The sequence below is a fragment of the Cheilinus undulatus genome, linkage group 17 (assembly GCF_018320785.1).
Source record: "Cheilinus undulatus linkage group 17, ASM1832078v1, whole genome shotgun sequence".
NCBI classification, from domain to species: domain Eukaryota; kingdom Metazoa; phylum Chordata; class Actinopteri; order Labriformes; family Labridae; genus Cheilinus; species Cheilinus undulatus.
In genome coordinates, this window is record NC_054881.1 from 20,620,998 (window position 1) to 20,642,897 (window position 21,900).

General features: G+C 38.6%; 1 protein-coding gene across 4 annotated transcripts in view; it reads left to right on the top strand.

Moving 5' to 3' along the window:
- Positions 1 to 16,558, top strand: part of LOC121525448 (calsenilin-like) — a 39,409-nt gene extending 22,851 nt beyond the window's left edge. For all 4 annotated transcript variants that reach the window (XM_041811452.1, XM_041811454.1, XM_041811450.1 and 1 more), the window contains 7 exons: positions 9,282 to 9,406; positions 13,114 to 13,183; positions 13,478 to 13,548; positions 13,618 to 13,725; positions 13,809 to 13,913; positions 15,900 to 15,962; positions 16,050 to 16,558. In XM_041811452.1, coding sequence (XP_041667386.1) covers positions 9,282 to 9,406; positions 13,114 to 13,183; positions 13,478 to 13,548; positions 13,618 to 13,725; positions 13,809 to 13,913; positions 15,900 to 15,962; positions 16,050 to 16,097 — 590 coding nt within the window. In that variant the 3' untranslated portion in view covers positions 16,098 to 16,558. The remainder of the gene's footprint in view (positions 1 to 9,281; positions 9,407 to 13,113; positions 13,184 to 13,477; positions 13,549 to 13,617; positions 13,726 to 13,808; positions 13,914 to 15,899; positions 15,963 to 16,049) is intronic.
- Positions 16,559 to 21,900: the final 5,342 nt, after the last annotated feature.

Genomic DNA, 21,900 nt, shown 5'->3' on the forward strand with positions numbered 1-21,900 from the left:
CCAAAATGTAATTTATGCCAACTATATTAAAATTCAACACAAAACACTTGATACAAAATCAAGGAAAACCAGACAAAATAAAACACAATTACAAACTAAATAAAATAAATATTTCTTTTAAATTCCAATTTCCATATAACCAAATATCAAAATTTTTCCTTTTAAATTAAAATAGTTACCATTTTTAAACACCGTCAAACAACTTCACATCCAACTAATAATTTTAATTTAAGGCATATAAATGAGGAAAAAAAATAAGGGTCCATAAACTTCCTTTTCAAATGTTTCAAAAAAAAAAAAAAATCTTAAATCAAATAAATCTCTATTTATTTTCCACGATAACTGATTAAATAAAGGGCTATAATGTTAATTCACAGGGGTTCTTAACTAAGGTAAAGGCTGAGGGTTAGGCCTACCACACCAGGAAAAGTGGGGGGCTCAGGCTGGGGGCTTGAGGCCTAGTGTGAGAGGGGAAGCCTTTGAAAGTCTTCTTGGTTAGCTCACCATCCAGATTTTTCCAGGGGTGGGAAAAAAAGCCTGACCATTCTTTAGCAGGTTCTCACTCAATATAGCTGCATTAGTTCATCCAGGGCAATCCACATATTCAGGTCCAAGGGTAAGTAGTGAGTTTCCTAGATCCAGGTTCCAGTTTCCTTTTTGTTCACTTTTTGCTTTTTTCCAAAGTTGGGAAAAGTTGTGGCGGAAGGTTGAGTGAGATTTTTCTGCTGGGTTTTGCTGCTCCTGCTGCTCCTCTCAGAATGAGTTGATGTGTGTGGCTGAGATCAATGAGGTGATTTAGAACAGGTGAGCTGCACAGAGGGGAGGGGGATGGTCAACTGTTGAGAGATTATGATTTGTGCTCTAGGGGTTTGACTGGCAGGTAGGGTATCCAGTGGTTGATGAAGGGGTATGAACCAGGAGAAAGTAGAGGAGAGGTGGACGGAGTAAAGATTCTTGGGTGAGTCATTTTAACCTGGGTTACATTTTCATAAATTAGAAAGGGGCCCAAAGAATTGACCTGTACCATCCAACTTTTTGGCACCCTTCTGTGTGGGTGCCAAGTTTACCCCTGTCCAATAAGGGTGGAGCTAAAGAATAGAGGATTTGTACTGACTTTCACGTCAGGATTATTTAGCCTTTATACATCTGTAGCTTAACCTGGCATGCCAGATGGATTTGTTTCACACATCCAGCTGGGAAAGCTTCAATAGGAAACGTTTGAGAAAAGGCAGAGGCTTTGAAAAAAACTCAGAGTGTGATTGGGTGAATGTTCTGTCTGTCACATCTCTACGGGCCAATCAGAGCAACAAAACACGTGACGTAGCCGCTATTGAGCTGCACGTGCACAGCTACTGAGGAATAACGCGAAACATGGCGACTATAGACATGTAAGTACTCGCCTTTGTCGTTTTTGAAAAGAAAACAACTCACTGCTGCTCTTTGTTCTTCTTTTAACGAAGAAATGTTGTCAAGGTGTGATAAATCTGGCGCTTTAGCAGCATTCACGCTAATCTCTTCTTCCATAACTGCACCAGCTCTTGCTGCTGCTTGTTTATGTCACAACACTGCTGCACCTGAAAGTACTGCCCCTCGTTGCTGATTGGTCCTGTCACTTTCTAACCGGGCCCAAACAGTTCAGATGGGAGCTTTGCAAGATGGATTCACCAGTGAGAAAAAAGGAAACGGGCGTATCCATCTGCTTTGCAAGGTTATCTGTAGCTGGTCTTACATCAGGATTATTTAGCCTTAATATGTGTGAAGCTGTTTTTTTATCAGGATTATTAGCCTTTTTACACCTGCTGGTCTTACATCAGGATTATTTAGCTGTTTACACCTGTAGCTGTTTTTTTATCAGGATTATTTAGCCTTTTTGCACCTGCAATTGGTCTTACATCAGGATTATTATGCATTTTTCACCTGTAGCTGGTCTTAGATCAGGATTATTTAGCCTATTTTTTTCTTTACACCTGCAGCTGGTCTTATATCAGGATTATATAGATCCCTCTCTGACTTAAACATGCATAACTTTTATTTTAACCATGCAGTGTTTGACCTGAATGGAAAATGTAACATTTAGATTGAGAATAATTTATGAAACACTTACTTGAAACAACAAAAAACGACCTTCACACGAGTATTTTAATGTGTTTAATTGCTTTGCCAGCATTCAACGGCATTGGTTTTTAGAATAAATCCTGGTAAACTCAACCAAAAGCCTACATCCTTCCCCCAAATTTAACTTTTACTAAAAAAATGTCTGGAAAATATTTGTTTTTTTGTAACATATACTTAATTATCACTACTGGTGCTTCCTATTAAATCATCCTTTTTTGGTTTCATTTGAGGCAGCACTACATCCTTTTTAACTATGTATTTCTTATGCTTGAACTCCAGTGTTTTATTGTTTTAATGGTTTTATTTTAAATCAGGCGTTACTGACATCTTGTCGCTCTCTTCTCACTCCTGTGTGCTTTCTGTGTTTGCACAATGCCCTTCAGCGTCATGCCCTTATATGGGCAATTAAAGGGTGTATGTCTTTGCTTGTTTGGAAACATATGTAGCACCACCAGCTTTATGAACTGTACGTAGATGTCACTTTGAAGGACAAAATTTAAGGGAACATCTTGAGAAGATATCGGTAAATCAGCCCAGGATTATTGAAGCACTGCTTTACTGCTGTCGTTTGATTGAACCGTCTCTGCAGAGAAACATTGTTTGCACAGACAATTCAGTCCATATTTGACACTGCATATTGACTATTAGACGGTAACAGACAATGATTCCCTCTGGGTTCAGGGACTGTAAATACTACAAAAACTGAACTAAAGAATTTCTATAACAAGCAGATATTGTGTTTGATATTTCTATGAAAGTTGGACTTTAATTGTATGATAAAGCAGGTCAAATCCCAGCATTCTCTTTGATCAATTGAAGCGTTTTTGTGGTTAAACCTCTCCATGAAAGCATTTTTTACAAAATATTAAAATCCTCAAATTCAATGAAAGGACTGAAGGAGTGCACTCAAAAAAAGGGCTGAGAAAGCAAGAGCAAAGTTCAGGGCGTTTAACTGTTTGACGAGAACTCCTGTGACAGTTAATGATGGATGGGCTTGGACTCTGAGCTGTAATGTGGCTCTTACTGCAGCATTAAACCCTGCTGTTAAGACTGATGGCTGCACTGTCTGCATCTCCGCATGCTTAAGCCACCTCACTCTCATCTGTATTTAATAGAAGAACAGGGATAGATCAGCACTTAAGGTGCATTAAACAGTATTATGCTGCATTATTGTTTATGGCAGCCCAGTTCCCACATGAGCTCATGCATCTTGCATATTGGTTTAATGGCTAAGTGTGTTTCTGTTTGCTGAGGTAGGACTAAAACAAATGTCAAAATACTAGAAAAAGACATTTGTCCTCAAAAAGCAACTGTTGTTCACATGTTGCCGTCAAGTCGTCTTTACTCTCCCAGTTTAGGAAATTCACAAGTTCAGGTGGTGGCTGGCTTGTTGGCTGGGAGGTTGTTTTCATATACAACAGCCACAGTTAGACACATCTTGGATGAGATGAAACTAAAATAAGCTCTTCCTCAATAAAGCACTCTTCCCTGCACAGTGCACACATTAAACAATGCTGCAGAGAACTCTCACTTTGCTGTTCGAGATATTCACTGAGATATCAGAGTTAGTATCCTTGCCGTGTGTCGATTGTAGGTGCAAGTGCTGCACAAAAGTTGTTTTTGAAAATGGATTGTCTGTCAGCTCTGCTGAGTCCAAACGGTCTATTTTGTCATAGCTGAGGGCTTAATTCATCAAAGGTTTGCACGTCCACTAACACTGTGAGTTAAAAAGATAACATCTAATTCAGAAAACACACCCTGCTCTACAGAGCAAACAGCATCTCAGCAAAGACCAATCACATAACTGTGTGCATGTGCATGTCTATGAATGATTTGGCTTTTTGACAACTAAAACAAAAAACCTTTTTAATGTAAATGTGAAAACAGATTTCTACTAAGCAATTTCTACAAAGTGCAATAAATAACTGCATAAATATTAACTCCCTTCAAGTTAGTCTTCAGGAGAGGCAGCTTTGGCTGCAGTCACAGCACTGAGTCTTTGGACAGGTCTCAATCAGGATTGCACATCTGGACACTGCAATTTTACTCCATTCTTCTTTGCAAAACTACTCAAGCTCTGTCAGGTTGCACAGGGATCAGGCACGATCAGCCCCTTTCAATACAGCCACAAATTCTCTCTTGGATTGAGGACTGGGCTTTGACTCAGCCACTCCAGAACATTTACCTTGTTGCCTTTAAACCCTTTATGTGTAGCTTTCGCTGTATGCTTCAGGTCATTGTCTTGCTGGAAAATAAATCTTCTCCCAAGCTGTAGTTCTCTTGCAGACTGAATAAGATTGTCCTCCAGGATTTTCCTATAAATGATGCATTCATTTTACCCTCTACCTTTACGAGCCTTCTGGGGTGAGAGGCATCCCCACAGCAGGATGCTACCACCACTGTGCTTCTCAGAGGGGATTGTGTGTGTGTGGTGATGTTGCCTGCCAAACATAGCATCTTGACTGGCAACAAAGCAACATTTTAGCCTCATCAGACCAAAGAACTTTCTTCCATTTGACTATGGAGTCTCCCACATGCCTTTTTGCAAATCTAGTTGGGATTTAATGAGTTTTCTTCAACATTGGCTTTCTCTTTCCCATTCTCCCATAAAGCTTTCTGGTGAAGAACAGGCAACAGCTGTTGTGTGCAGAGTCTCTCCCATCTCAGCTGCTGAAGCTTGTAACTCCTTCAGATTACTCCATCCCCTGACTTGGACTTTTCAATAACCTTTTCTCTGAGTTGCTTGGAGTGTTCTTTTGTTTTCATGGTGTAATGGTAGCCAGGAATACTGGTTAATGTGACAGTGACTGGACCTTCCAGGCAAAAGAATCACTATACTACAGTCACTTGAGACCTCTGTTGAATTAGGTCAGTCACTTTAAAGGGGGCGAACATTTATGCGGTCACTTATTGCATAATTTAAAAAAAAACAAAAAGCCAAATTATATTGATCATGATTGATTTAAAAATCAACTAAAAGGAAAAACATGCAAGGGGGTGAACACTTTTCTGGACAGTTTAACTGGTTAGAACCTAAAGCTACAATGGGATCTTGACATACTTTGAGAGGGTCTTGAAAATGTCTTAAAAAGTATTGAATTTAATGTCCGATTTTTTCCTTATCGATCTTGTTAAGAACAAAGCCAATTCACAACGCCCATTTATTAAATGTCAACCCTGCTAATGACTGCGCTATAGACTTACTGAGAATTGTTTGTGTTTTTACAGTGGCACTGTCTCAGTTTATTTCTGAAGCTGATTAAGATATTCAGACACTAAGGATGAGTCCATTTCCATAAACCCTCCCTTGGTATCTAAATGCATTTCTGGCCCACTTTCTCTGCCTGTCCTAAGACCAGTATTTTAACTCTGGACAATTGATTTGCACTCCACCCTCCTATCCTGCTCAAACTGGGTCCATTATGCTGTGCAGAGTCATCAGATATGAACTACAGTCTTTTACTTCTTTACTCTTACAGCTAATAAAGTTGTACAGAGACCGGTACAGGCTTTAAAAACTTTTCAGGCCACCAAAACTCTCTGAGCGCAGCATGTGGTGGATTTTCTTGAGCTTAAATCTGACCTCTGTGGTGTTAAAGTTGCTTTAAAGCAAAAATAAAATACTTACACTTAAATATTCTTAACTACATCTTAAACAAAGCACCAGTTTTACAATCACAATGTTCACATTGTGTTCCAGCTCTGAGTGAATCCCTTACAGTTATTGATCGCGTGCCTTGCTGAATGACCTGGTAGACACAGGCAGCGCCACACAGGGCAGGGCCGGCTCCTCCATCCTAAGTGCTGTTCATATCCCAGCCATCAGCAAACGCGGATCAATGCCTGGTTTTTACAGCTTTACATACTTGAAATGACTGAGCAAATAAAAGACGGCGTGGTCTGTCAATCAGAGACTATTAGTAAAGAAATTCCTTCAGTGATAACCTCAAACACACAGCTCTGGGCAGTGAGTGGAGAACGAGTGAGCGGGGGGGGTGGAACCCCTGGAGTCGATGGAGTTGTGGGACGGACCCCAAGACTTGAAATGCCGGTAGATAGAAACAGAGATGGGTCATCTGCGAATGGAGCTAGCTTCGGATCATTCTGGGAGATTAAAACTCTGTAAATTTGATTTTTTTAAAAGCACATGATGGACTTTAATTCTGTTTGCATAAAGAGGGACGCTCTAAAGTTGTTTTATTAGCTTTTCCCCGCTGAATGGTCGGTAGTTTTGGTCAGAGATTTCTTTTAAGTGACTGTAAGAGCTGATGTCTGTGCAAAATACTAAAAAAAAGGATGTTGCTAGTGGAAGAAGATGACTGGACACAGATGATATTTGTGGATACAAGCTGCTCTATCAGATAAAGTCTCAGTTTCAAGTTATTTTTGGACCAAAGTTTTTGAAAAAAGGTGATTTCTAATGCAATGCAACAATGGGAGTGGATGGCATGGAAGTAATTGCCATTGTTGTTGTTATCGGTCTGTTTGTTGTCGTGCTCAAACAGTTTGGGATTTGGGAGCCTTTATCACTGGAAGGTAAGACATAAAATGCACCTTTTGGAGGATAAAATGAAGATGCCTTGTTTTGAAACCTTCTGTGTAGCATTAGAGTTTTAGATTTGAACAATTAATGCAGCACTTACAAATAAACATAGGACATTTTTTTTTCTTGAATCATTTGCCTCATTGGCCTGAATGTTCCTAGCGTGATGCATTATTTCAGATATATTTCAAGAACAGCGTCTCCTTATTATGATTCATCCAACATTGTTTTCTTGCAGGAGCATTTTGTTCTATAAAAAGAGAATTTCCCTCAGTGTTTTACAGTGTTTCCCAAATAGTGTTAGGCAGGTCTAAGTGTGCCTTGGGAATCTGTGCAATCATAGGTTATTAATTCAACTACATGAAAACTTGAGCTACTTTAACTTGAGCAAAATAGACTGTTTTCCATGAATGTGAATATGATGTGCCTTGAGAGTTTGGGTTGATCTTAGGAGTCTCCAGAGCAAAAAAAGTCTGGAAAAGAAGTCTGGAATATTTATGTAAATCTGTCCTTTGCCAGTGTGATTGTTCATATATGTGAAAACTGCCTTTATTTAACCAGATATTGAACTTTCTTCCTCCCCTTTCATTTCTTCATTATCTTCATCCATTTCTTCTTCATTCCCCATCCCATTTGTGCTTTGTTCTTGTAAAGATGGTATGTTTCTCTGCAAGTGATCATTTCCAGACTGTTTCTGTAAACCTTTCACTCCTCATCTTGTTCACATAGCTGTTGTCCCTTTTGCATCTATAATAACCAGATTTTTATACTGGAAATACAGAACTGTGCAAAACTTTATGGCATGTTTGGGCCAAAATTTGCGGCTACAAAAAGGCGTACATGTGGCAAGTAGGATGTCTAAGGGAACCACTGGGCAGGAAGGAGGATTGACATAATCCCAATAGTGCTCTGGATGCCCTTGCTCCTTACAGGAGTGTGGGAAAATAATCTTCTGAAAAATAACAATGTCCACACCTTTAGGGCAGAGAAAGGGGTTGATGTGGCAAGTTAACATGGCCCAGGGCTGTGGTTCCCAACCGTTTTTTTCCTTTGAGCCCCCTTACTTGTAACTTAAGGCCAGCTCAGACTACACGATTTTTTTGGTCATTCACGATGGCACCATGTCAGACTATGTGACCAAAATCTTGTCCCATCCTCGCTGACAGCCTGTCCACACTACAAGAGCGATCCACACTGCTCAGGGTATGCTGACGTCACCGTCTCCGCAACTGAGTGCAAGTTCACAGGTTGTCGGGGGGCGGGCCAAAGAGTGTCAATCACTCTACAACAGGAGTGCTCCGTGTGATTGTAGCAGTCTTTTGCTCAAAAAAGGAAAATAAGGAGCAATGATGGATTGGATTATGGATAATAAGTATGGATGTATCAAATGGAGGACAATATAGACTGGCTGTCCTTCAGATAGAACTTAAGGTATGCATGTGATAACGTAAATAAAATAAAATGTACACATTAGTTTAGGAATAAAAGGGGATAAAAGTGATAAATCTTGTAAATGATGATGCAAAGATAAGGAGCAAATGTTCTCCTGTTGTTAGACGTCAGGATTCATGTCATTAATGTCAGGTCAGGGTGTCAAACTAGACGGCGATGTACGAAAAATTCTGACATGCTAGTCTTGTTGAATCGTGGTCGTGAGGAATCGTAAGGAGTCTTGGGCGCGTCGTTAATTATGTCACACTACAAGACTGTTTGTCATTCCCGACTCCTAAAATCGGGCTCGAGTTTTGACGACGAGCTGCGACGTCACAGTCGGGCTTAAATCTGGCTGAATTCATGTAGTCTGAGCCGGCCTTTAGGAAACTTAAACCTTGACTTGGGTAATGTATCTCATTTCCCAATCCATAGTCAAGGTTGCCCCGCTGTAGAGGTCTACAACAGATGAGGCAAAAAATGCTCAGACACCTACAGCTAGATCCTCTTGGGATGGATCACAAGTTTGGAAAGGACAAACATACAAACAACATGCTATGTTGCCTGTCCAAGTGTGATTTGCTGTTCATTTGACAAAATGTTGATATAGGAAAGAAAAATGATAAGCAGTCTGTACATGGTGTTTTATTTTTTTTTAAATTGACAGAATGGACTGTGCATTCCTGTTTTTGTCTTCCTGTTGGGTTAATCTGCTCTGTTTGAAGTGTGCTGAAAGACAGACTCGCCCTGGCTCAATGGGCCTTTTTATCAACAATATTATTCTTCATTGTTTTGTCCTCTGATTATCAACCATTTCCATCTATTTTAGTGCCTTTTTCCATCTAAAGGATCTCCATCAGTTCCTTCATTTCATCTTTTATGTTAATTTAATGATGTACTCTTACAATCCTGTATCTCCCACCCATTCCTTGTCTCACCTTCCTTCTTTGTCCTCTCCATTTTCAACCTCTTATTATTTCTATCTTAAGATGGTGAGCATTTTCTGTTAAATACTGTAGTTTTACTTTTCAGCCTGCCATCTACTTTTATTTTGTAGTATTTTCAACTCCTTCCCGACCCTACCTTCCTTTTTTTCTTTCCTGTCTTACCGCTCTTTCCTCCCTCCTTCCTCTCTTTCTTCCTCCTTCTCTGTCCTGTTCCCTCCCCTGTTTTCTTTGTTTCCCGCTGACAGACAGCAGTGACAGCGACCTTGAGCTCTCTATGGTGCGGCACCAACCTGAAGGCCTTGATCAGCTCCAAGCCCAGACTCAGTTCACCAGGAAGGAGCTCCAGTCCCTCTACAGAGGCTTCAAAAATGTAGGTTCAGTCAGGAACACTTGTCATACATTTAACCATTCTACTGCAAAATGGATGTACAGACAAGGCTTTGCTCAAAAGCTGTTCCCTGGGTTAGTCAAGCAGCATGCTTTGACTCTCCAGAGAGCGTATAGCTAAAACCCCCCATATGGATCAATACATTTATGACAATGCCATATTGAATACAGTTAAATTAGTTCAAAAGCAATTCATCCATAGTAGCATGAATCTTAATATGAGGGTGCAACAAGCTTTATGCTATGAAGGAGGAGGCTGAGGTGGAGCAGGGTAAGCTTTGCCAGCAGCAGCATAGTGCATCAGCATTAATGAAGGCAGGGATTAGTGAGAAGTATGTCATATTTAGATACACCTCTGTGTTGACAGAAAGAGTTGTGATTGGCTGTAGGAGCTGAGAGGTGATAAATAGGATCAGCTGTCTGTCAGCTGATCACAGCTGGGCGTATGACTACAATGTCCTGCATGAACTAACACTTGGTTTCCCAAAGGCAGTAATCCTTTGTTTTACCCACATGTGACTGTTGAACATCTTTATTTTAAAGCACTGGCATTAATCTGCTGCTTTAAAACCTCATCTGTAAAGGTCATAGTTAGGTGTAGACAATGGTAAAACAAACAAACAAACAGGACCTGTCTGTGTGGAATTTGCAAGTTCTACTTGTGCATTCATGAGGACTTTGGTGCCCCCTCAGTGGGTCCCGGACCCCAGGTTGGGAACCATTGACATAACCAGTCAGAATTTTTGGGTGGTCATGGTGAACTCTGGCTTCCTCCTGGATACGCCTTTGTGAATGCCAGCCCTGCGATTGGTTGATGACTAGTTCAGGGTGCCTCTTGTTCAGTGACAGTGGGGATTGGCTTCTCTTTCCACAACCTCAAATGGGACAAGCGCTGAAATACAGGGACTGATTAATTTTTGGAGCCTTCAACCTTTGTTCAATTGAAAATAACACACACACAAAATATTTAGTGTTCAAACTAATCAACTTTGTTTTCCTGTCAATATGTACACATTCTGAATTTGATGCCTGGAGCATGTTCCAAAAAAGATGGAACAGTAGCATGTTTACCACTGTTTCACGTCACCTTTTCCTCTAACAACACTCTGTTAGTATCTGGAGACTGAAGACATTTATTGCTGAAGTGCTGAAAGTAGTTTTCTTTCCCACTCTTAGTTGATGGACATCTTAAGTTGCTTAATAGTGCAGGGCTTCTGCTGAAGTATTTTGAACTTCGTAATGCGCCATATATTCTCAACAGGGGACAAAGTCTGGACATGCAGGCCGGTCGAGTACCCACTAGGGCTGAACAATCGGGGAAAATAATCTAACCCCCCTTTTATACATAGACCTACGTATGTGTAAAAGTTATATTCTGCTCTCTGACTCTATCCACCAACCAATGTAATAGTTAAAGTCTGTAGTTTGATGCTTTCTAGTCAAAGCGACTGTTTTTGATGTATTTTTGTGCTGTAGAGCAAAGTTTTGATGATCCAGGTTTTTATATTTTAGGATATGCAGAGTAGTTGAGTGAGATAATGCATTATTTGGTCTACCATAGATGCTGGTAATGCATATAGACAGTCAGTGACTGTAATGTGCCATTAGGGGTTGTAAAGTGCCATTAAAGAGGAGGGGATGAAGGCCAAATGCTGATGTAAACAAAGCAGGTCTAACAGTCTTTAAAACACAGCCTGCTGCTGTTTTATGAGGTTTCTGTGACCTCAAGATTTCACATTATGAGTTGCGGTGAGAAAAAGTAAACAAAACTGTAATAAAATCTTCACATGGAACCTTTAAATAACCAAACTAAACTTTTTCATCACAGACAGTAGGATTTAACCGAGCAATTATAGAAGTGGATTTTATAACATCAATAATAATGGCTGCATATGATTCTGTTCAACCTTCTAAGTACTATAAAAGATTTTTCTACAAGCACAAGTCTTACAACATTAAAAATATTGGGATTATTAACAAATTATGCTAGTGTTTTTAGGTAATGAAGAACTGTTATACCAATAAATTTTGGTTCTACTTACAACAAACTGGCAACCCTAGCCTGGAGGATAAAGATATAGCCTAGCCCATTGGATTGTGACATGAGAAATGTTCCTGCTTCTCCTGGTTAGAGGCAGCTCTGCAGAAAAACGTGCCTTTTGAAACAGATAATGATTTTAAAATCTTCATGTCTGTTGCTTGTTTTTGACCTTTAAACTGTTTCATTTTCATTGCAGCAGCAACATTTTTCTTCCAACACAAGCAGAAAGTCAAAAATCACCTACTTACATAACATTTGTCATTGTTGTTCTGTGGGTCAACAGCATAGTGATGACTAGTAAACAGCACAGACAGCTCTATCATGATGATCCCTGTGAAATTAGACATGCAGCTATGCTGCCCTCTAGTGGCAAAATAACAACACTGCAGTCATGTACAGCATCTACAGAGCAATAAGCACAACTCTAAAATGCAGATATACCTTCAAATTGTTTTGTTAGACACCTAAGTAGTGATATTTACAAGATGGGTTTACTTTTCCAAAAAAAGTGTGGAGTCATTGGACTGATAGAAGTAATTCCTAGGCTGAAATATGTCATTCTACATCAGGCACGTTCACTAGACAAGTCCAGATAACCTTCTGATTTCATGGTAGAATTTACCAAAAATAAGGCCCAAATTTCTTTTAACAAGTAAAGATATCAGCCAGTGAGATCAGTAGGCTTTATCAGTTGAGTGTCTAAAAATAGCATGAACTAGCCAGTAAGCTCATTAATGCAGTGGCACTATTGAAAACTTAAAGGCCTTTCTGCAGGCATTTTGTTAACCTTTTAGTACAGGAATAATTGCAGCCTTTTATTGCACTTATGTTATTTCACAGCCTGGCATTGCAATTGTGATTAGATTAATAATGCTGCTCTGCTGTTTACTTCTGGTCATGTCTGGCTGTCTATATCTAACACTGTCATGTTTTTATAAGTTTGCATTATGTGTGAGTGATTGTTTGAATTTACCATTCCTGACACAGATACTGCAAATGGTAAAAAAAAACATTATCTTGAACAATAAGTATACAGCACATTCAGAAAGTATTCAGACCCCCCTCACTTTTTTCAGTTTTATTATGTTTATTTCTTGTTCACCCAGGATAATTCTCTGCCATTGGTTTCAAGTTCAGTCGCCCAAGCCCCCCCCCCCGACCTCACACACACATACACACACACACATGTAATGCAGACCTCCATCCCCTACCCATAAGACTGTGGCCCCATAGCATTGGCCCCCAAGCATTCTAGAGACCAATCATTGATACATAGGTTGGGTTTATGGATGAATTTCACATAATGAGGGAGAAAAGCTGTTAAAAGTGCACTTCTTGGTTCAAGCTACAAGTAATCTCAGAATGCTTTGTGAGTAGCTTGCAGCATTTACTACCTCTTTATTCCAAGGTAATTGCAAACATCAATGAGAAATAAGATTTCTTCCAATCAGGCCAACCTCAGGAACCACCTTGGCTCTTCTTGACCCACCACTGGACTTAAACTGTCTAGCAATCCTTTACCTTGCAAAGACATACAACAGCCAGGTGGTAATTCTAGTCTGACTCTGTCATGTATTTGAGAGGTTTTTGAGAAAGAAATACTTACAGTTGCTCAGTTACAAATGAGCTGAATATTTTTGTCTCAACAGGAATGTCCCAGTGGGCTCGTGGACGAGGAAACTTTCAAGACTATTTACTCACAGTTCTTCCCTCAAGGAGGTACAAAATGTTATGAATATGTACTGTTGTTTTAAAAGCACATAAAACATCAATTGATGCATTTTCTTGGTAAATCTGTGTGAATATTAGTCGGGATTTTATTTGTTTGTTTGGTTTTTGTGAATGTAGATGGTTAATCCTTATCCAATTTTTAAGCCAATCAGTACTAAGAACCTGTAAATATTAAATATAAGTTCAATTTTAAAGGCAGACAAAAATCTTGAGTCTTACAAGTTCTATAATACCAACACTAATGTCTTTGAAATTCCCCTTCCAACATTTTTTCGTTCTCAGATGCAACCATGTATGCACATTTCTTGTTCAACGCCTTTGACATTGACAGAAGTGGATCCATCCGGTTCGAGGTGAGTTAAACTTCATATTCATGGTGGATGATGGAAAAGCTTGTAGCTAATTATTTATTGCCTCTTCAGGACTTTGTGATAGGATTGTCTGTGCTGCTCAGAGGTTCAGTCACAGAGAAGCTACGATGGGCGTTCAACCTGTATGACATCAACAAAGACGGCTACATCACCAAAGAGGTACGATCTCACTTCTGTTAGTGATGCTTTTAAATGCTGCATCCGTCTTATTTCTCTGCTGAATGTGCCTTTACTTCCTGCAGGAAATGATGGCAATAATGACGTCCATTTATGACATGATGGGCAGGTACACTTTACCCAGCGTACGAGAGGATTCACCATCTGAGCACGTGGAGAGATTCTTCCAGGTATTTGACCGTTTGCGTGACGTAACTTTGTTCCGCCTCAGCAAAAGTTACATCTAGATAACAGTGCTAAAGAGATACATTTGTGCAACAAGCCTTAAATTCACATTTTCTATTGCTTTATGGAGATTTGAATGAAAACATAAACAATGAGGGATTTATGTGAGCAACTATGTAGACATTAAGGCTTTTGTATGCTCTCCCTGCTTGTGGAGACACACCTCTTTTATTCTGTTCTTTGCATGCCTCTCTGCATGTGAGCACCCTTAAGGTGACTCAGTTCATTGAACAGACTCACTGACATTTGTGTTAGGAAGAGGAAGGCTAATCCTATTATGTTACTCTCTGTCACTAACAGGGCTCCCAAATACACCTAGAATGCAATTATCCTCTGAAATGCACAGTAGCTTAATATCAACACTGCTAGAGCAGCCATACCATGACTACCACTCACTGTAGTGAGTGGTAGTCATGGTAGTCACATGTCTGCAAGGCTCAGAGGCCTAAAGCCTCCAAAAGCTATTGCTTATTTCACTGAGCTTCCAGCTGGCCTGCAATATGAGATTCCTTTTGAATGCATTGCAATTAGGGTTGTAACAACAAATAAGCAAAAGTGTTTGTAACAAATTTGTTTTTAATGGAAATTTAAGGGAATTTGTTTTGATTCTGGGGGATATTTGCTTTGAAACTTTCCAAGTATTTTTCATAAAAATTTGAGGGATGTGTTTTGATGTTTGGGGGAATTTGTTGGGAAATTTTAAAAGTATTTTCATGGAAATTTGGGAAATGAATTTGTAAGTTCTGGGAATTTTGTTGAACTTTTGGGGGTGAATTTGCTTTGAATTTTTTAGCTATCATCATGATTATTTGGGGAATATACTGTAAATTTTGGGGAGTTTGGGGAGGTGGTGTCTTTTTAGGAATTTTCATGGAAATTTTAGGGCATTGTTCCGGATATTTTGAGGACTTTTTCTCCTGGGAACATTTCGGGAAATGCATTCTCAACTTTTTAGGAATTTGATAAGAAGTCAGGGGAAATTGCTTTATAAATTCTTGGACTTTCTGGGAAGTTTTTAGTTAATTACATGGATGTTTTGGGGTCATTTTTATTAGTGTGTTTTAGGCTTCATGACACAGTTTAAAGTTAAAGTTAAAAATAAAGCTTCACCAGAACATTTTGGGGTAATAATGGGTATTTTGAAACATTTTTAAGAATTTTCACAGAAAAATTTTGTTCATGCTTGGTCTTAACAAGTCCTTGTGGTCCATCATCAAAACAAGAAAAATGACTCCACTGTATCTCTCTTAGTGACTGACACAGTTCCTTACTGAGCACAGACCCCCAACAAATGACCAACTGGCCAACACACAGCCAAAACAGAAACTGTAAGACTTTTCCAGTGCTGTATTTTCAGGAAATCATTCCTGGTAAAACTACTTCCTGTTCAAAGAAAAGCTGAGATTTTAAAATGATCAGGCTCAACTTGTGCCTATAAAGTGGGAAAAAGAAAAAATACATTCCAAACAAGTCAGTGAGTCAAAGAAACAAAGAATCGATTATTAAAAATAATTGTTTGTTTGGACCCTAATTGCTATTATTTACTGTCCAAAACAGCATCTAAGAGTGGAGTGTTATTTCTACTTTTATACACCTATATGCTTAAAGACATTAAATAGGACAACATGCATGTATGACTGCTGCTGGGTTTGATTATTGTGTTTGGGTGGGTGGCATGGTGTTTTCCTGCATTCAACCAGTGCCAGCTGGCTGAATGCTCCAAATAAAAATAAAATACAGAGCCCTTAAATCAGTGATAGAAATCATATGAAGGAAAACAGTCCATGTGGAGAGCACATCACACAAGATAACCCAGTCAGAGTCTGCTGCATTTAGATGTGATCATGTTTGACAACCAGACCCTCATTAAAAGAGCAGAAGTTCAGTTTAATGTCAGCAAGAGTAATCCTTAATGTCTACGTGTATTTCAGAAGATGGATCGGAACAGAGACGGAGTGGTGACTATTGATGAATTCATAGAAACATGCCAAAAGGTAAACCATGATAACAATCATTTAATTCATATTTTCAGTGCATCTTTGTTATTAATAACAGATTTTCTTGCCTTTTTTTTTCAAAAGGATGAAAACATAATGGCCTCCATGCAGCTTTTTGAAAACGTCATCTAGTTCCTGCCGAGGGAAGTGGATCTGTATTTCAGCTGAAAGCTTCCAGGCCTGAAATAACCCGAATGAGGAAAATCTGGGTCATGCCACACATTTGACACATTTAACTTCTAACAGGCAACCACTAATTTTGTTTCCACAAAGCTGGTCTATGCAGAGAGAGTTCAACAAATCACTTGAAGACGTTTCTTTGCATGACGGTCTATCTTTTGTTTTTGCACATGAAGAAAATGTGAAATGAAGATGTCATCATTGCCAGATGAGCATGAGTATTTGCACAACATTTAAAAGCACGTGATGCAAACCACTCTGAACATTGTTGACATCTTGGACAGATGTTGTTTGTTACTGTATCATAATGTAAAGAAAAGGTTTATGTTTCTATGTTCATTAGATTTTTGTGTAAATGTGATGCCAAGTCATTGTCATGACCTGAAATATACTGAAATAAATATCAACCTTCACATACTGGTAACTCAAGTATCTTCTTTTTTATAACACCATTTTCCCACAAAGAGCAGCACAAGGTCTGAATATAAAGTCGATTATAATGGGCTCACTGTAACAAAGTCTTATCACATGCAGATTTTTATCACTTGTTTTTGTCTTTGGAAAAAAAAAAATGTGACCAAACTGAGATGCCCATTTTTTTAAATGAAGCACCAAACAATTTTAATGTATTACATGTGATAACATCAGCTGTGCTGCCTTCTGTCGGAACTTTCTTTAAATATAAAGCTTTAAAACAGCTCAATACCACTGCATTCATGGCTAGATGGAAAAAACAATGTATTAAGCCTTTGTATGATACTGAGCAGACAGACAATTCCCCACACTGTGCCCTGAAAATACTCTCATGTAACATGTCAGCATCAGCAAGCAAAAATGTACAGTTCTTGGGCTCCCTTAAGGCCATGTCCCCCTCAATTATCAGTTAATCATTCTGTTTTTTATGAACAATGTTCCCTCTTGTTCCATATCTGCCATCATGCAGCATCATTGTCTTGGTATTTCACATGAAAAGCTTTAAAGTCAAAAGGCAGTCTTTGACTGGTTTAGTTCAATTTATTCTCTGTGTTCTTCGAACAGAAGATCTTCACTGGTAAATATTTCAGTATGAACTTGTTCCAATGGACCTAATATCTCTGTTGCATTTTGGCACATAAAGTATGGTACAAAATTTTTATAAACTTCTCTTTTATCATGACCACACTAATGACACTCAGGACTGATTTCATTCAAAGCTTTCAAGCTACATCAAAACTCGAGGAATCTCCTGGCAATAAAGAAAGCTGTTCTTCTGCTGTACATTCAGAGAAGTTGTCTTGTTTGCCAATTTTTTTCTATTTATTCATTTTTAATCAAACACAATTGTTCCTCAGCTGCTTGTTTTAAACTACGAGGAAACAAGCCTGGGTTTGACAACTGTGACGTGGGAGAATCCACAGTCAAGTTAAAGAAAATTCTTTGGCCTGATTAAACTAAAATGTTGCTCTTTGGCCATCAGATGAAATGCTATGTTTGGCAGATACCAAATATTACACATCACCACAAACACACCATCCCCACTGTGAAGCACGGTGGTGGCAGCATCATGCTGTGAAGATGCTTCTCAGCAGCCTGCCCTTGAATGCATCTAAAGGCAGAGGGTAAAATGAATGCAGCAAAACAGGAGAAGTCCGGAGGACAATCTTAATCAGTCTGCAAGAGAACTACGGCTTGGGAGAAGATTTATTTTCCAGCAAGACCTGAAGCATACAGCAAAGGCTACACAGAAATGATTTAAAGACAACAAGGAGAATGTTCTGGAGTGGTCGAGTCAAAGCCCAGACTTCAGTCCAATAAAGAATTTGTGGCTGCACTTGAAAGGGGCTGATCACGCCTGATCCCCGTGCAGCCTGACAGAGCTTGAGTAGTTTTGTAATTAAGAATGGAGTAAAATTGCAGTGTCCAGATGCAAAAGCGTTGTTTGAGACCTATCCACACAGACTCAGTGTTGAGGTTACGCCAAAAATCAATCTTAAACACATGGTTACTACATAGAATTGTCTGCACTTCTGCAGCCAGTATCTCCTTTTTCTGCACTTGTCAGATGATTTAAACATGCAGCACATTAAGATGATGAAAAATAAATTGTGCCTCAGTGCAACGCAGCTGTTAATGGAACAAAACCACACTGAAAGCTTTTCTCCCTACCAGCTCCGGGTTGGGCTGTGCACGCCCACTACATCATATTTTGTAGTTCTTATTGGCCCACTAAACACACTATTACAGAAAGTTGTCCAGGTGGATGGGATACTCAGGTGTGTCAGGTTAAACACCTGCTGTATTTGTAATTATTCCGACCCATGTGTTTCCACTCACTTGTTGCCAAATTGTCATCGCCATCCTTGTTTGTTCATAATGTCCTGTATTGTTTGCCTTCAGTTAGCGCATCTGTTTTTTAATTTGCGTGGTTTTGTTTTCATGGATTTGCCTCCAGCAACATGTAGGGAGCAGGTTTGGTGAGCTTTGGTGCCAACTGTGATTAAGCACACAGTGGCACAGCTGCTACAGAACTACAGAACACACTGCCAATGTCTATTTAAACGCTGGAAGTTACTGAAGGCACAGATTATACCTTGTTTATTTTTTTTTTAAACAGATGAAGACACACTTTTGTGTTTTTTGTTTTTTTTTCCATGTAAGATATACTTGCCACAATGTACATTATATGGACAAAAGTAGTTGGCCACATCTGTTATTATTGAATTCAGGTTTTTCAATCAGTATTGTTACCACCATGTGTATAAAATCAAGCACCTAGCCATGCAGTCTCCATTTGCAAACATTTGTAATGTGAAATGGGTCATTCTGAAGAGCTCAGTGACTCAAGTGTGGTACTGTGATGGATGGCACTTTTGCAATAAGATGGTTCATTAAATTTCATCCCTGCTGGACATTTCACAGTCAACTGTAAGGGATATTTTTTGAACGTGGAAGCATTTAGGAACAACAGCAACTCAGCCACAAAGTGGAAGACAATGCAAAATCACTGAGCAAGGTCAATGGCTGCCAGGATGCATGGTAAGGTTATAATAATTTTTGATTTTTTTTCAATTTGTATTTTGTTTTATTTTCTGTCGTCAATTTCAGTTTCATTTTAATTTGTTTTTACTGTTGGTTTTTCAGTTTAGTTTATTTTTTTTTATTATTTTGCACAACCGCTTCATTTTAGTTATTTTATTTATTTATTTTTTTTAGTGTTTTTTGGATGCATGTTGGGGCTGTGGGAACGTCATACATTTTTAAAAACATACGCAAACAAGCTACTCTTCACCTATCATTTATGTATTTAACCCTGTTACTCCTAGCGTGTCGTCGACGACACCCTGTTGAAGCACACTTTACATGGCCATAATTGCATGACTGTTTGTGCTATCAGAAAAATACAAACAGTTTCTGAAAGCTAAGAAACTGTGCTTTACAGCAAGCATGCAGTTATTTCTGTAATTTCCACTTTTCCCACTAAGATTCTAGCATAAATTTCCTCCGTTTTCACTTAACATGCAGTAATATGTAAATAACTGCCATATATTAAAAGTTCTAAGTATTATGGAAAAATGGGCAAAAGCACATACTCACAGGACATTTTCTGGGCCTTTTATGATTAACATAAGAAAAGAGCCCAGAAACTCAGTTTTAATTTAAACAGTTAAAAAAAAACACTTTTTAAACATGTGGTACATTGTACACAACTTCCAAATATTAAAGTACTCTAGAATAATGGGCAAAAGCACTTACAAGACATCTTCTGTGCCATTTATAGTTAAAATAATGTGTCCAGAGGCTCAGGAGTTAAAGGGTTAAAGATGATGTTTGAATACAACTACAGACATAAAACTACCACTATGTGAAGTCTTAACCAATCATTGGTAAAGCTTATTTTTTATTTAGATTCAGTTAGCTAAAATGATTTTTGAATTTTACTTTTAGTAAGTACTTTAAGTTAACTATAATAACCTTGGTGCATGATGCATAAAAGTTGCCAACACTGCTGATTCCATTTCTGAACAGTTCTGAACTTCCACTAATGTAAGCACAAAAACGGTGTGGTGGGAGCTACAGGGAATGGGTTTCCACAACCAGTGTAGGTTTGTTAAAGCCATAAGTTGCAGTACACTAACACAATGCTTTTCTACTGTGTTTCCTGGTGTTATCTAACCACCAGCATCCTCATATGAGGACATTACATTTTGGGTTTCCTGCACCATTACACTCATTTTTCAACTTTGCACCGTTAGCCTTATTCACAGACACTTTGTCTACAATCTTGTGATCATAAATGTCCATTCTTTTTTTTGTTGTCGTTTTTTTTTTTTTGTTTGTTTTTTTCTGACATGTTTTTCATTTATTAATTTCCTTTGGATTTATTGCATTTGTGAGGCATTTGAAAGGTAATTTCACATGTCCACCCTGTCATGTCATTGTCCACCCTGTCATTTTTTTTTTTTAATTTTTAAATTCTTTTTAAACAGAAACAGGTGTACATCCTCATGTATCAATACGTTTTTCTAAATTCACAATTACAATCAACAGACGTAGACAAAACTTAAGATTACAAACTTGCAACTATCTTTTCATCTTAGTTTTAAGAAAATAAAAGTGTGTATAAATGCCTATTGAATGTGGTATAAATGAGTGTACATTGATTTTAATAGGTATGGGCTACATTTTCAGGGCATATTTCTTTGTGAACAGCAGGAACATATATTCTGTTTGTAAATTTAAACAAAATCTAGGAAGCTTTTAAGATAATTTCTCATAAAATGTTTTCATTTCAGTAGTGACAAGTTTGGAAGTCAAAAAATATTAGGAAGATTTGAAATCAAAAAGTCAGATTTCAGCTGTAAATATTTTTGTGGAACTTGATTATTAGCAATATGCAGGTATAACATTTTTCTTCTATCGGGATATTCCCAAATCTGTTTTTGCACCATTGTGTTACACAATGGTGTCATTTCTGTGTTATACAGTAAAGTAGACCCACTGTCCTCATATGAGGACAACCATTGCTGTCTTAGAATGTTAAGTTGTAATTATGAGGTCCTGTTAATCCCTAATAGGTAGGAAATCTCAAAAATCAATAACAAATGTCTCAGGAGGTTAAGTTATTATTATTATTATTTTTAATTAAAGTCCCTGTAAAGTGAAATCCAAACTTTGTGTCTTAGAGGTCACATATTATGCAAAAATCACTTGTTCAGGCCTGTCCACAATCCCCCCGACAATCAGAACCCCCCCCCCAACACACACGCTCACACACACACACACACACACACACCCACACACCTTTCAGAAAATGTGCGATGAAACAAGTCATTCTCAGATTTTCCCCTCATGATGTCATGTGGGGAGTTAGCACTGCCCCCAAGTTCGGTTGGCCCTCCATATTTTATACAAAGTTCCACCCCCCTCTACTGGATCAGTCAGCCACATCCATTTATCCACATCAATTTCCTGAGAGGGGTAGAGTCAGACAGCTCAGTAACATTTAAAGCCACAGAAACAGCTTGTTCTGAGCAGGACTGAAACAGAGGGCTTTTTAGACATACAAAAATCCAATTCTGGAGGGTTTCTTCAGCAACAAACTTCACAGGCATGTTTTGGGGACCTCTGAGACCAATATTAACTTGTTTTGAAGGGGTCAAATATATCCCCTTTAACACACTAAATATGTTGGAATATTGTTTTGTTCAGTGTGAGGTAGATTTCCAAAATCTATCACCTACAGTGGACTATGGGTTATTCAAAGTACTATACTGGA